General features: G+C 42.1%; 1 protein-coding gene across 2 annotated transcripts in view; it reads right to left on the reverse strand.

The window, feature by feature from the left end:
- Positions 1 to 15077, reverse strand: part of UBE2V2 (ubiquitin conjugating enzyme E2 V2) — a 30113-nt gene that overhangs the window by 2808 nt on the left and 12228 nt on the right. For both annotated transcript variants that reach the window (XM_007106101.4, XM_007106102.3), the window contains exons 2-3: positions 10153 to 10301; positions 5468 to 5593 (exon numbers count right to left, since the gene is read on the reverse strand). In XM_007106101.4, the coding sequence (XP_007106163.1) occupies positions 5468 to 5593; positions 10153 to 10301 (275 nt within the window). The remainder of the gene's footprint in view (positions 1 to 5467; positions 5594 to 10152; positions 10302 to 15077) is intronic.

Genomic DNA, 15077 nt, shown 5'->3' on the forward strand with positions numbered 1-15077 from the left:
AGGGAACAATGCCATTTACAATAGGATAAGAAACAGACGTGTAGGCCATGTACACTGAATACTATAAAAAAAGCTGTTGACAAAGACATCCCATGTACATGGATCAGAAGACTTATTGTCACTGACAATACTCCTCAAATTCATCTACAGATTTCACACAATCCTTATCAAAATTTCAACTGCCTTTTCTTTTCTTTTCTTTTCTTTTCTTTTCTGCAGAGCTGGACAAACTGATCCTTTAATTCATATGGAAATGCAAGGAACCCAGAATAGCCGAAACAATATGAAAAAGAACACTTACTACAAAGCTACAGTAATCAAGAAGGGTGTGGGATTTCCCTGGCGGTCCAGTGGTTAAGACACTGCACTTCCACTGCAGGGGGCACGGGTTCGATCCCTGGTCAGTGAACTAAGATCCTGCATGCCACGCAGGTGGCCAAAACAAACAAACAAAACAAAAACAAAAACAAAGGGTGGTGCTCCCACAAGGATGGACATACAGATCAATGGAATGGAATGCAATTGAGAACCCAGATCAATGGAATGGAATACAACTGAGAACCCAGAAGTAAATCCATGCATGTACAGTCAAAAGATCTCTGACAAGCGTGTCAACCATGGGGAAAGGACAGTCTCTTCGATAGATGGTGCTGGGACAACTGGACATTCATGTGCAAAGGAATGAAGCTGGACCCTTAACTCAAAATGGATCAAAGGCCTAAATTAACAGCTGAAACAATAAAACTCTTAGAAAAAAACAGGAGTAAATCTGTGACGTTGGATTTGACAATGGTTTCTTAGATATAACAACTAAATACTTTCAACAAAAGAAAAAGTAGATAAATTGGCTATAAATTTTTTTTTAATTTTTGTGTTGAAAACATCAAGAAAGCAAAGAGACAATCCACAGAATGAAACAAAATTCAGGCAAATCATATACCTGACAAGGGCCTCTTGTTCAGTAAATTAAGAACTCTTAGAACTTAATAATAAAGGCTAAATATCTCAATTAAAATGTGGGCAAAGTGGATCGTGGTAGACAGCTGTTATGGACTGCATGTTTGTGTCCCCCAAAACTCATGCGCTGAAACCCTAACCACCACGGGAAGGTACCAGGAGCTGAGAACCTTGGGAAGTAATTATCAATAGGTTTAGGTGAAGACCCAAGGGTGGAGCCACCACAATGGGATTAGGAGAGAACGAGACTGGCACTTGCTCTGTCCTCCCTGTGAAGACCCAGCAAGAAGTCAGTCACCTGCAGCCCAGAATGAGGGTCCTCACCAGAACCCGACCACATGGGCACCCTGATCTCAGACTTCCCAGCCTCTAGCCTGTGAGAAATAATCTCTGCTGTCCAAACCACTCCCGGTTTATGGTATTTTTGTGACAGCAGCCCAACTAAGACAGCAGCTTTTGTGATGGTTCCCGAAGATCTTCAACTCCTGACATTCACGTCCTGTTCACCCCTCCCTGGAGTGTGGGCTGGACAGAACGCTGGGATATGACTTCTGACGTTAAGCTACAAAAATACTCCGGCTTCCATCCTGCTCTTTCTTGCTTTCACTCCCCTGCTTTGCAGACGGAAACCAGCTGCCATGCTGTAAACTGCTCTGTGGCCTCTGGCTATAGTGTATAAGGAACTGAAGCCTGACTGAGAACTGACTACTGCCAACACGTACGTGAGTGAGGCTGGAGCTGCATCCTTCCTCAGTCGAGCTCTCAGCAGAGACCACAGCACAGGCTGGCATGTGGGCTGCAGCCCTGTGAGAGGCCCTGGGCCACAGTCCCAGCCCACAAAGACTGTGAGACAATAAATCCTTGTCATTTTAGACAGCTCTGAAAAGACTTTTCTCCAAAGAGGGTAAAAAAAAAAAAAAAAAAAAAATGGCCAATAAGCAGGTGAAAAGGTGCCTAACTAGGGGAATGCAAATCAAACCACAATGAATATCAGTCAAAAGAAAACCTGATGCTTAACCCAGTCACTCTATACACACACCTACGCTCCAATAATTAAACCAGGACTTAATTTCTCTGCTTCCGGGTCCCCACTCCAGCCTGACTATATGCAGCGTTGGTGGGGACGGACAGTCACAGGCGCCTACACACAGTGAGCATGACAGACATGAACAACCCTGGAAGAGCCCGGGCAGAAGTCAGTCAAGCTGAAGACAAGCCCCACCCAGACCCCACCTCAGCAGACTTCCTACTTCTAGGGGAACGCCCTAGAGCAGGACCACTGACAGCACCTTGCATGGAATAGCCCAAGGCCTTGCACTGATTTTTACTGGTCCACCACAAGATAAACACAGAAGTTCAGAGGAGCCTTTAGAGTTCTAGAGCAATTTGACGGAGAAACTTTTATCTTAAAAAATCTGAGCTTGGATTTTCTTCTTAATTTCATTTTGCTAGTAATTCACTTTCACTGTACTTTATAAAAAATATTGATCCATAACCTACTGGAACCCAGAAACACCCAGTCCTGAGAAGTGTGTTCTAGGGTATAAGAATACTTGTATAAGAATGTTCACTGTAGCAATCTTTTCAGTGAAAACTGAAAACCTAAATCCCCAGCAAATGGAATATTAAACAATAAAAAGGAACAATCTAATCTGCATGACATAGCATGGATGAAGTTCAAAAGTCACTGACATGTGAGTCCACACAAAAGGGATACAACATAGAAGCATACACAAACGTGCACAGTAAAAACACAACCATGCATGGAAATGATAAATGCCAAATCTGAGATGCAGCCACCTCTGAGGAAAGAGGAAGGGGAAACCGGGAAAGGCACAGACAAAGTTAACTCTGTATAATGCAGTCTTTCTTTAAAAAAAAAAAGACCTGTTACAGGGGCTTCCCTGGTGGCACAGTGGTTGAGAGTCCGCCTGCCGATGCAGGGGACGCGGGTTCGTGCCCGGGTCCGGGACGATCCCACATGCCGCGCAGTGGCTGGGCCCGTGAGCCATGGCCGCTGAGCCTGCGCGTCCGGAGCGTGTGCTCCGCAACGGGAGAGGCCACAACAGTGAGAGGCCCGCGTACCGCAAAAAAAAAAAAAAAAAAAAAAAAAAAGACCTGTTACAAATAAGACAAAAATGTTAAGATTTGAGGAGGGTAAGTGGAGGATGTTGGTTACATCATTCTCTAAAACCTGCCTGTGTGTTAGAAACAATTCTTTTAAAAACGCCAAAAATAAAAACAAAGAGAAAAATGATAATCAATTTATAGTAACTGCTACAACAGGGAAGAATAAAAGAGTGACTGTAGCAGAGTAACAAAACAGACACAGTTCAGACTGGGAGTCCGGACAGAACTCTCTGAGAGAGACACTTACACAGGGAAGTGAAGAGAGAGTCCATAAGGATGTCCACCCAGGAAGAACAGAGAGTGCAACGGTCTTGAGGCCAAAGGAAAGGTGTGCAGGGCAGCGAGCACCGTGAGCCCCCAGGGAGCCAGGGCAGAGTGTGCACGTGCGGCTGAAGCCACTGCAGGATTTTAAAGCACAGAAGCGACAGGACACAACCGGTGCCTCAGAAAGATCCCTCTGCTGCTTGCTTTGTAAAGACTGGGGGAGGTAAAGCAGGAGAATCAGAGGCTGTGCAGGGCCCAGACAAGAGATGATGGCCGACATTCACTCGGTGGCAAGGTAAGGAGAAAAGTAAGACTGGACTCGAGTTACATTTTCAACAAAGACTAACAGACCTTAATGGTAGAGGGTTTAAGGAGGAGAGGCAGAGAAGGAGGCATAATGTCCAAAATGAGATCAGGTAAGCTCGTAAGGCAGGTCTGAATTTTAATCCTGAATTTCCTAGTTCCCACAGCAATGTAGAACTCACTGTGAATTACCTAATTTGCAGAGTCTATAATATGAAAACAAACCAGCAGTTGCGAAGAACAGCTATTCCTGGTAAAGAAATGTCACAAAAATATCTTCCTCATAAAGGCAAAGTTGTATGTCATAAAAGAAATTCCCTACACAATATCCCTTCTGTAAATTCAAACTGTTTCGTAATCCTGCTTCCATCACATCTCTTAATATTACCTGACGCAGAAATAGTTAAGTATGCACGCTGTAATTTCTAGAATAACCACTGAAAGAACAGAAACAATGAAAAGAATTGAGAACAGCCCTTTCAAAAGTAGGCAAGAAACAAGAAACACGTGTAAAGATAGAAACCACAAGGTGAGATGATTATTACACCCGAATGCATCAACACGTTGTACAATCCATGTCCCGGGGCTGATGCCCTAGCATGCAGGGCAGGGGGGACTCTCGGGGCCCAGCACGGGCTGGCGCACCGCACGCAGGGAGGTATGGGAGCGGTCCAGCGGGTCCAGGGCTGAGATGCCCAATAACGCTCCTCCAGTCAGGGTCATGCTTTTGTCCGGTGCACCCAGCAGGGAGGAGCCAGCCCACCTGGGGCCCTGGGGTGGGGTAGGGGCCGGACGGCCAGCTGTGTGTCCAGGACCCAGCCTGCTGCTGGAAGTGTGCTTTCACACAGAGGGACTGAGCACATGCAGGTAAACACACTGGACAACAGAAGGCAGGTTTCTCACCGCTGAAGGCAAGAACTACAAGCATAGAAAGGATGAAATCTGAAAAACACCCTGCAGTGTTGGAACAGAACTGGAGATGATGGTATAAACTCACGGTATGGAATGGATGATGGACGGGAGAGAAGGAAAGAGGGGGGAGGAAGGAAGGCTAGCTGTATAGATGTGAGACCTGGGCTAAAACTATAAAGAAAAAGTGAGAGAATATAAAAGAAATGCTCCAGATGTTAACTACCATTGCTGGGGAAAGGGAACACGGGGACGGGATAAGGAGGCGCACACAGAAGTTAAGGTAACACTCTGTTCCTATGACAGATGATGTTCATGCTACTATCATCACGTTATCATGCTTCCTACCGTGTATTCTGCATGCGAGGGTGCTCTCAACACGGCACCTCAAGAGCCTGCACTTCAAGTTCTAATACCCGTGTGAACCTAAGACTCGTATTGGAAATTATTTCCGCTCACTTCCTTCTGTGAGTCAGGTAGCGCACATCATTTTGATTTATTTGCTTTAAACAACCATGCTCAACCACGACTGTCTGTTCCCGTACAGACATACTTGTTCCTCAAAGAAAAACCTCCTCTTCATGAATATTCATCCTTTTAATCTCACCAATGTACCTTAACCCTAAAGAAAAATAACATTCAAAGAGAAATAATGACTATCTTATCACCAAATAAGGATTCAGCTGAAATATGACTACTGAAGCAATTAATAAAACCCTCACCTCTATCTAGGCTAGTACATAAAGGTTCTTAAGGAAAGGTCCATTCAAAAGAGAAAAACAACATGAGATAAACTGTTTTAGACTTTCCGCTAAACAAAGGTCCTTTTGCTGTTGTTGTTTTAACATTCTCCTGACTATATATTTACAGGTTAGGTAAGAATAAAATGACTACTTTAACTTACCATTCCACTGGAATTATTTATTCCATTCATATTAATTTTGGTTACAAATCTAACTGATGGAGGTGCTTCTGGGTATTTAGGTCCACATTCTACTTTCAGGCTATATATTCTGTTTTCATAATTTGTCTGAAAGGCAAAAATAATATTGTCTGAAAGGGAAAAATAATAATAATATTGAAGTGCTAATCAAGAGGGAAAGTACAATATAAATGTACTTAATATTACCACTTGTATGATCAAGAATTTACTTTTCTACAAATTTATTTGATCTATATGGTTAGAAAAAAGGCAGCAAGCACACTTAAAAGTAGAGATTTTATAAAAGTAAATAATTCTACAAAGTAATATCAAAATGATCAGAACTTGCTTTTGTGGTACACACAATGCCTATAACAAATTAAAAGGAAAAAACGGACCACTTAAATTCAGATTTTACTAAAAAGTCCACTTTGTGGCTTTACCTGTGTCACACATATATAAAGGTTCCCATTTTTCCAGGACAATTCTGTTTATTCTTACTGCTCCTGTATTAATTATTAATAATACTTCATTTCATTCTCAAAAGGATCTGGCTGGACAATGAATGATATGGTGACCCCACTGATACAGCAATCAGTGTATCTCCTGGTGTAAACGCCACATTACACCATCGTCCAGCGCGAGGACAGTTAATTCATGCCTCTTATTAGTTACACTCACATTATTACTTCATTCATTTTGTGGTCCATTAAATTCCATTATCTAAATTCAGAGATACAATAGCCAACTTTTATTTTTCCACATCATTTAAAAACAGGGTTTCTTAATCGAGAAGTGGAACATTACCATATTATAAAACAGCCATTTTACAGCTACCAGTCTTAATGCTTCTAGATTTTTCAAGGCTTACTTTCATGCCTACAATTAACTCTTCTTTATCCTTATAGCTTCTGTTCACTCGGTAAACTTATTAGTGTGCAATTAAAACAAGAAAGTAAAAAAATAAATGGAAGTGACAAATTTAATACCTGTTGATTCCTGTACAAACATGGGAAAAAAAGAAGTTAACCATCTATAGATTTCACTTACCCCAACTGATCCACAGCTTCCTCTCCCTTAAGTAAGAGTTCTCCCAAGTGGAGGTCAGGTCTGGGTTATTAAACTACCGTAATTTAAAATGTATACAACAATCTTATACATATATTATTAAATATTTCAATATTTTAAGAAAGAAACAGCTGGATAAATCTCATCCAAGTTTAACAGCAAACATATATTAATAATATGCCCAGGACCTGGAGAGGTTTAAACAGGACTAAAGGTCAAGGAAATCATCTGGTCTGTCGTTCTCCAATCACATGCACATCAGCCTCTCTAGAAAACTTGTGTTAAAAATAATAATAATTTTTTTTAAATGATACAAATGAACTTATATACAAAACAGAAACAGACTCACAGACATAAAAAGCAAACTTATGGTCACCAAAGGGGAAAGTGGCAGGTGGAGGGGTAAATTAGGAGTTTGGGGTTAACAGATACACACTAGTATACATAAAATAGATAACCAACAAGGACCTACTGTAGAGCACGGGGAAAACAACGCTCAATATTTTGTAATAACCTACAAGGGAAAAGAATCTGAACAAAAACAGATGCATACGTATGCATAACTGAATCACTCTGCTGTGCACCTGAACCTAACACCACATTGTAAACCGACTCGACTTCAACAAAAAAAGAAATAAAAGGAAAAAAATTTTTTCTTAAATAGCCCCTGAGAAATTCCATACTGTTAACAATACTCGAAGTACACGGAAACAACTAGAACTCTCGTACTTTGCTGGTTGTAGGGAATGGTATAACCATTTTGGAAACAATATGGCATTTTCTTATAAAGATAAATAAGCACACACCTCCCCTACGACGTAGGAATCCCATTCCTAGGCATTTTATCCAAGAGAAATGGAAACAAACCTATGTTCACAAGAAGACTTGTAACCAGAGCAGCTCTCCTTGTAATGGCCAGGGAGTACTGCGATCAGAAGCGATAAGCCCATTGTGGCATCTCTGCGAAACACACCACTACCCACTTCATGGAACAACACGGCTGATCCCGAGACATCATATGCCAAGTCAAAAGAAGCAGGCCTCTAGGCACACACACTGCACGAAGCCCTACACACACAAGAGTACTCTAGGGCATAGGGAGCAGTGACTGGGGCACGGTGGGGACAGGGAGAGGCATGGGGAGCTTCTGGGGGCACAGGCACGTTCTGTATCTCGGCATGGGGGCGGACAACAAGCTCCATTTGTCGAAAATCATGGTAATATCTATGCATTTCACTATATGCAAATTATACCTCAATCTAAGCTAGCCTACAATGATTAAACATCCTAACTTTTGGTACCTTGGATTAATTTCATCACCCCTGGATTTTAAATTAACAGCCAAGTCTTTCTGTTGTCTAACAAAAGAGTGACAGAAAAGAGAGTAGTAAAAGGAACTAATGGTTATTAATTATGTACTACAGATACTCTCTTATTGTCTAACTATTAATTCATTGAATTCTCAAGACTTCTAAAGTAAGTATACATATAAGGAAACTTGGAAACGTTACTAAACATCTAATACTAAAAAATACTGCTTAGAAAATTTAAAACACAAACATATATGGAAAAACAAAATTGCGAATTATATAAATCCAAATAAATAGTGGAAAAACAAAAAACCAGGGATCTCAGTAACATATAAAAAACATATAAAAAACCGAGAAACAACTAACCAAGTAACAGAATGTTGAGGTAGGAATTCTCCTATTACCCTAAAGCTGGGGACAAAATTGTTCTGAATCTGGCGCCTTCCAAAGAAAACCCAGCTAAGCCGAGATGCCGCCCCTGCAGGTTTTATTCAAAGGCAGCTGAGCAGCTGAAGGAGCGCTGGGACCACCCACTTGCACCCCGCACCCCAGGCCTCAGGAGGCGGGGAAGCCTGGCTGGAAGGACAGGGCCTCTCAGGGGTGCCTCCTGCTCCTCCTGCTCCAAGACAGCCCCCCACCCCACCCCCAGCAGAAAGCGGCAGGGGGCAGCATCCTGTCTCTGCGCCCCCTGCAAGCAGGCCTAGCCCCATCCGACCCTACAGCAGCCTCGGCTCCCACTGGGCGCAGCAACCCAGCGAGCTTCCTGTGGCTGTGACACCAGGAAACAGCTAGCTCGGGGGTCCTGCTGAGGACCCCAACCGGGTGAGAGAGACTTGTGAACTAGGTTACAGGACAGCCCACAAAATCATGGGGGGTCTTATGCACAAACTCCAAAACACTCTTAAAGTTTAAAGTCTCTTAGAGGTAGCGACTAGAGAAAAACCAAATGTAAATAATTTCGAATGTATACTCCACCCAGTTCAGACTGTCCAGTCTTCAAGCTGTTCATTAGATAAGAATGCTCATAAATTATAAGCACTTACTTTTACCAAAAAGACCATGGTGATACTGTTCACAGGCAGTGAAAATCAAGGTTTTCATTACAAATACCAAGTTATAAAACATCAAGAATTCTAACCATCAGGATTTTACTTCCTTCCTCACATGCCTTATGGAAACGTCAGAGCACTGAGGGAAGAGGGGACTTGTTAGTTTAGCAGAGTGCACGGATTCTGCAAAGGGATACCAGAAAATGCAAAACATACATTAATTCATTCTCTAAAGTTAACATTGCTAATTACCTGACCATTTTTCTTTTATAAAAAATCAAAAGGAAATCTAAACTCTACCCAAGAGCAAAACAGTTGAAATGCTCCCATCACAGGCAGCAAACAGTATACAAAACCAAAGACTAAAAAAAACTTCATATTTGTGTTCTTTCCAACAAGTCAAAAAAACATACAATACATATTTCCAAGAGTCACTGCAGGGTGCGCAGTAAATGGAGCCTTTGAGTAAGGAATGCAATGCAGAAAAAAATTTCCAGTCTGAAAAAGATTTTGAGTAAAAACAGAAAGTCATAAACTTGAGAAAGACCTAAGAATAAAACAACAGGTCTGTTGCCAGCAGTGCTACAAAATATGCAAGAATCAGCCTTGTCTACATATTTTATAGATGAAAACATGGAGGCCAGAACATTTCCATGGCGAGTCAACTGGCACTGGCCAACAGCAATGTGCACTCAACACAAACCAATTTAGAAACCCCGATGACACACACAGCGGGTTAGTAACATGTTACATCAAAACACACTGTTTGCTCTTCCCAAATACCCCTCCATTTCCTCACCTTTTCTCCTCTCTATCTGGAATGTTCTCCATCCCCATCACCACCTTCTGAAATCCTACCAGCCAGTCCTTTAAGGCTCATTCCAAAGGCAACTTCCTCCACTGTTCAGCTTTCCTCAATTATTCCAGCTAGAAGAAACATATTCTAAAGTCCCGCAGTGAACTTTCTCTGCCATATTCAGAATCTATCATTTGTGTTCATTTCTTCTCCTCTACTCAACTGCAAACACTTTGGCAGCAATGATCGTATCAGTCTTTTCCCCCCAATCCTCCAGAAAATCAAGCATCAATAAATGTATACAAAATAAGTAAAAAGTGAGGAAGTGTTTCAGTTAAAGTTACCATAATTATTTATTTTAATATCAATATTATAAAATAAAATGCTTACTCTAAAGTGACAATAAATATTAATAGAAATAAATATGTAATTTATAGCACTGACCCTTGGTGGCCCAATAATCATGCCTGTCCACCTTGTAAGTGTCATATCTTCATCATCTTCAAGGCCCCAGCTAACCGTACCATCGCCTACTCCTTTTTGTCCTTCTTCAAGTTCTTCCAACAAGCGAAAATTACGAGGAACTTTAACGCCTATACAAAAGAACGTCAATGTAAATGTAAAAAGCTCATAATTATAAGGGCTACACATATTCAAATTCAGCTTTTCCCAAATTAACCTTTAAAAATTATTTCCCAAGAAGACAAAATTCCCTGTAAAAAGCATTCTGCCCCCAAAAATGCTGAATCTAAAAACCCTTCAAAATGAAAACGCTAAAGAAAGCACTGTTCCAAACATTAACAGCAGTACAGAACATGTATATAAATTCCTAATCAATCAGTTTTACACTGACATAAATCAATCATGTAAGTGATTATTTTTCCATAATTGAGATTCCTGTTCCTCAGCCAAGAACACTACATCAAATTAACAGGTGTGACCAGAAAGTCCATAAAAGCTCCATTTCATTAGCATATACTCTCCAGTAATCTTCAAAGAAGAGAATGATGTTCCATCTGTAAAAACGCACTAAGAGGTACTATTTTTGAGAATGCTGACCCCGCCCCCGGGGTCACCCCCGAGGCCACCCCACTGGCTCGGTCCTGAGCCAGTCTGTTGGCTGCCTAATAACCAGGGGGCCCCGTCTCCCCCGTCAGCGGGTTGGAGGCTGGAGAGCCAGCCTCCTGGTGGATGTTTCCTACCACACGTCCTTCTCCTCTGGGCCCAACCCAGCAACAGTTTCACAATCCAAAAGCCTTTCTCACACCTCCACTTCTTTAGACCTCCTCATTCTACTTATTTCTAAAATCTTAACACAGAAATGTTCCTCTCTGCCTAGAACCCCCAGCCTTTGACAGTCCCTACTCCCTCATTCTCACTGAACCTGGTCTTTGCCACCATTCTGACCTCCAACCCCTGGAACCAACCATGATTTGTGCACTTTATCACAACCTGTCCTAGGATCACTGGCCTGGACTCTCCAGAGGATGGACCCTGTGGTTTTCCGTGTTCTCAACAGCATCTAGCATGAAACACCCTCCAGCCCCACTGCACAAGTCTTGAAAAAAATCAGGACCCTCTCCTTCTGGCTCTGGAGCACCGCCTCTCTCCCTCCCTCCCTCCCTCCCTCTCACATGCAAGCACACACACGATCGTGAGGCAGGAAAAAAGGTGATGTCTCTTTTAAAGCGACTGTCATTTTGTATAACTTATCTCTCTTGCTGAAACTAAAACATCTCTTTCAGTTACTAATTTGTGGTAATGCTTCTGGACAAATAATGGAAAACCAATAAGAACTGTAACTTAGAAACACTAGCCACGAGGCTTCCCTGGTGGTGCAGTGGTTAAGAATCCACCTGCCAATGCAGGACACACGGGTTCGAGCCCTGGTCCAGGAAGATCCCACATGCCGTGGAGCAACTAAGCCCGTGTGCCACAGCTACTGAGCCTGCGCTCTAGAGCCCGCGAGCCGCAACTACTGAGCCCACATGCCACAACTACTGAAGCCCGCGCGCCTAGAGCCCGTGCTCCGCAACAAGAGAAGCCACCACAATGAGAAGCCTGAGCACCGCAATGAAGACCCAACGCAGCCAAAAATAAAATAAATTATATTAAAAAAAAAAAACTAGCCACTTTATGTACTGTGCTTCATAAAAAAGGCTTGAAAATCTTGGGCCACAGAAACATGGGGCTGTTATAAATCACAAAAACAAGAGTACTCGTTATAACAAGTACAGTAACTAGTAATAACCATTTGTTCAGGGTACACTGTGTGCTATTTTAAATAAATTATCCCATTTGATCCTAAAAACTCTCATTTGACAGTAATGGAAACTGAAGTTTGAAAGAGTTAAGTGACCTACCCAAGGTCACACAGTTACGAACGGCAGATCCAGTATGAAAACCCAGTTTCTAGACCAAGGTCACTCTCTTAACCATTGCGTTATACGGCGATCCATCCTGGCAGCATCGTGGGCGCTGCCCAAGGCCAGCTCCCAGTGCTGCTGCCTCCCAGACAGGGGCCCCGGCCCCGTTTTCTCATCTATAAAAGTGAGACCACGGTGGCTTCTGCTCCAAAGAACCACTGTGAAAATTAAACAAGGTAATCTATCTTAAACAGAATAAATGTTGACCACGAACATTTTAGTGTCCATATTAAGTAAAATTACAAAAAACTTCCATTCACCTCCATCTACGTTTTGGGAGAATTCAAGCTCTCTGTACAGTCCTGAAGGTTGGCGCCCAGGAAACAGTCCCCTGAGCTGTACGTTTCTAGGCACCTAACACTGGGACAACTGCTATTCCCTGCAGCTGCACAGTCAGAATCTCCACCATCTGTTGCTACTGACTTGCTTTTTAAAGGCTTCTTAAAGGACCCTGATTACCCTCCCTTACCACTATGAAGTCATTCCCCAAGAAAAATTATAAATTTGTGTTGAATTTTGTTGCCTCCTTTTTATAAACAATTCAGTCAGGTGAGCTTTATGAGCATCCAAAACTACAAAGTAAACAATGTAAAAGTAATGTTTCTTTTTAACATAAGTGCCATAAAAGCGATAAAGCTAGTAACTGCTAAACTTTTCACCATTTCTCTATGCTGCATTTTTGGGAAACAGTTCTAAGATTAATGGATCAGTTATTAGCAATGTTAACATTTAAAAGATTATAGTAGCTAAGATTATTTTGTTTTTAAAGTATAAGACTCAAAACAAACACCAGTGAGCTATATTTTTAAATTCAGGGCTAGAGTACCCTGGTTTTATTTCACCCAACCACTAATGTCTGTGAAGAGAAAACACCACGAGATGGGGATGTTGGTCTGTGAGTGTTGCAGTGTGTACATAAGCTGCCCTCTGGATCTCTTGCCGTGTCTGAGCCTTCTTCTATTAGTTCTGCTTGCCTTTTTCCTATGTGTGTATATGTGTGCATGTTGTTGTTATTACTGTTGTTGTTTAATAGTTTTAAATACTTTAATCCCTTAGTCTGGGCTCTTCATTAAAGGAAAAAAAAGCAGCCCATATACCCACCCCTTCCTAGCTGAAACTCTTTAAAAATGCTGTCAATTTTTTGATCCAGAAGAACCTCAGAGACCATCCAGTCCAAAACCTAACGCTTTAGAGGAAAGAGAATTCTCACCAGGAAAATTTAGGTGATAATCCTAAAGTCACTTAACTACCAGTTAGTTACCAAACCAAGTCAAAAACCCAAGTCTCCAGGCATCCACTAATCTAGTCTCCTCCTTACTACATTACAATGAACCTCCATTCATAAGAGGTAAGACCCAAAATAATATTATTCAAAAGCAAAATGCTGGATGCAAACAACCTAGAAAACATGCTTCCAGTTTTTAATCTCAAGGCTATCCGATTCCTAATAATGTACCTTTAATTCCCACAATACCAAAAGTAAAGGCATAAACACTGCCAAATAAAAACGAGTCTTGAAATGCTGTTTATTAGGAACATGGATTTCCCAATTATAACTCATAAATATTTTTACCTACTTCAGTTATAAGGGAAAAAGCCCAAATAAAACCTTAAACAGTAATAAATCTGTCAATCTAGCCACACAAACGTAAGAAATGACAGCAAAGCAAATTTAACATCACTTTGCAACCAACCATCTAAATTAAGAAAGCGCTGATAACACTAAAGAAAAAGAAATGAGGTTGGTGTAGTTCTGAAGAGGGCCAGGTGAATTCCAGTTCTACACTCTGGGATGTAGAAAACCCCAAAGTAAATAACTATGAACATTTCAGTGTATTTCTTTTTAGATTACTTTCCATATATAGTAATATATGATTTCTGTGTTTCTTCCCAAATGATATCATGACTCATAATTTTGTAACTTGCTCTTTTCCTCACTTACAAACATGTTTCTATATGACGCATAACCAAGTACCATTTTACATGTCCCGGTGAATAATATGAGTCACGTTGGGCAACGGGGTGGGCAGGACTTCACTGGACACCCTTTCACACTATTTGACCAGGTGAATCATCATCACCTACAGAAATGAAAGGAAAAGCCCCATACGAACAGAATGAATTTCTTCCATCTTATCTGCTTTCCAGCCCTACTTAGCTGGTCCTCACGAGCACCTGGCTCCCCCGCACTACACGCCCAGAGTGGCGGTGGTAGGTTAGGGGAGGGAGTGCTGGGGCGCCCAGCTTACGGGCCGGCCAGGCTGCGTAACTGCCCCCGCAGAGTTCTCTTAGGCGTTTGGGCTTTTGTCACCCTTCGACACAACTGAGGGGCGCACGCTGCTGAGACGGAACTCCTGAACAGTCCCACTTGTAATCTGAGTGCTTGCTTCCCGTCCCACTCTGGGAGTTCGGAGTCCCCGCAAACTCCCAGCAGGCTGACTTAGTTAAAATGGACGTATTTATTGAGCACCTCCTATGTGACAGACATTTGCTAAAAGCTTTACAGGCAAAAGCATTAAATTTTACCTTATGTTGTTTTAACATCACCATGTCACTAAGTAAGAAAATTAAGGCTTAAACTACTAGGTTGGGCCACATGAGCGAAACTGCTGATGTTCAGGCATCTCTGTGATCAACACAAAGTGATTTCGCAAGGTTCACCCTAACAACGTGGAGAGCGAGTGGGGGAGGCAATGAGGGAACAAGTCCCAAAGGCCAAGCTGCCCGCCATCACTCTCACTCCCTCCCCTCGGTCCCGGATGGCACGCACATCCCTGGCCCTGCAAATCCGATGGGAGGAGGAACACGTCATGACCAGCTGTGGGGGCAACTGCCAAAAATAAATCCTGCTCCGAACGCTGGTAAAAAGAGCCGTTCCATATATCACACACCTGGGTGTGCGCGAAGGAAAATATTTCCCTACCCAGGGAAATAATATAACTG

Source organism: Physeter macrocephalus, chromosome 15, assembly GCF_002837175.3.
Source record: "Physeter macrocephalus isolate SW-GA chromosome 15, ASM283717v5, whole genome shotgun sequence".
In the NCBI taxonomy this organism is placed as follows: domain Eukaryota; kingdom Metazoa; phylum Chordata; class Mammalia; order Artiodactyla; family Physeteridae; genus Physeter; species Physeter macrocephalus.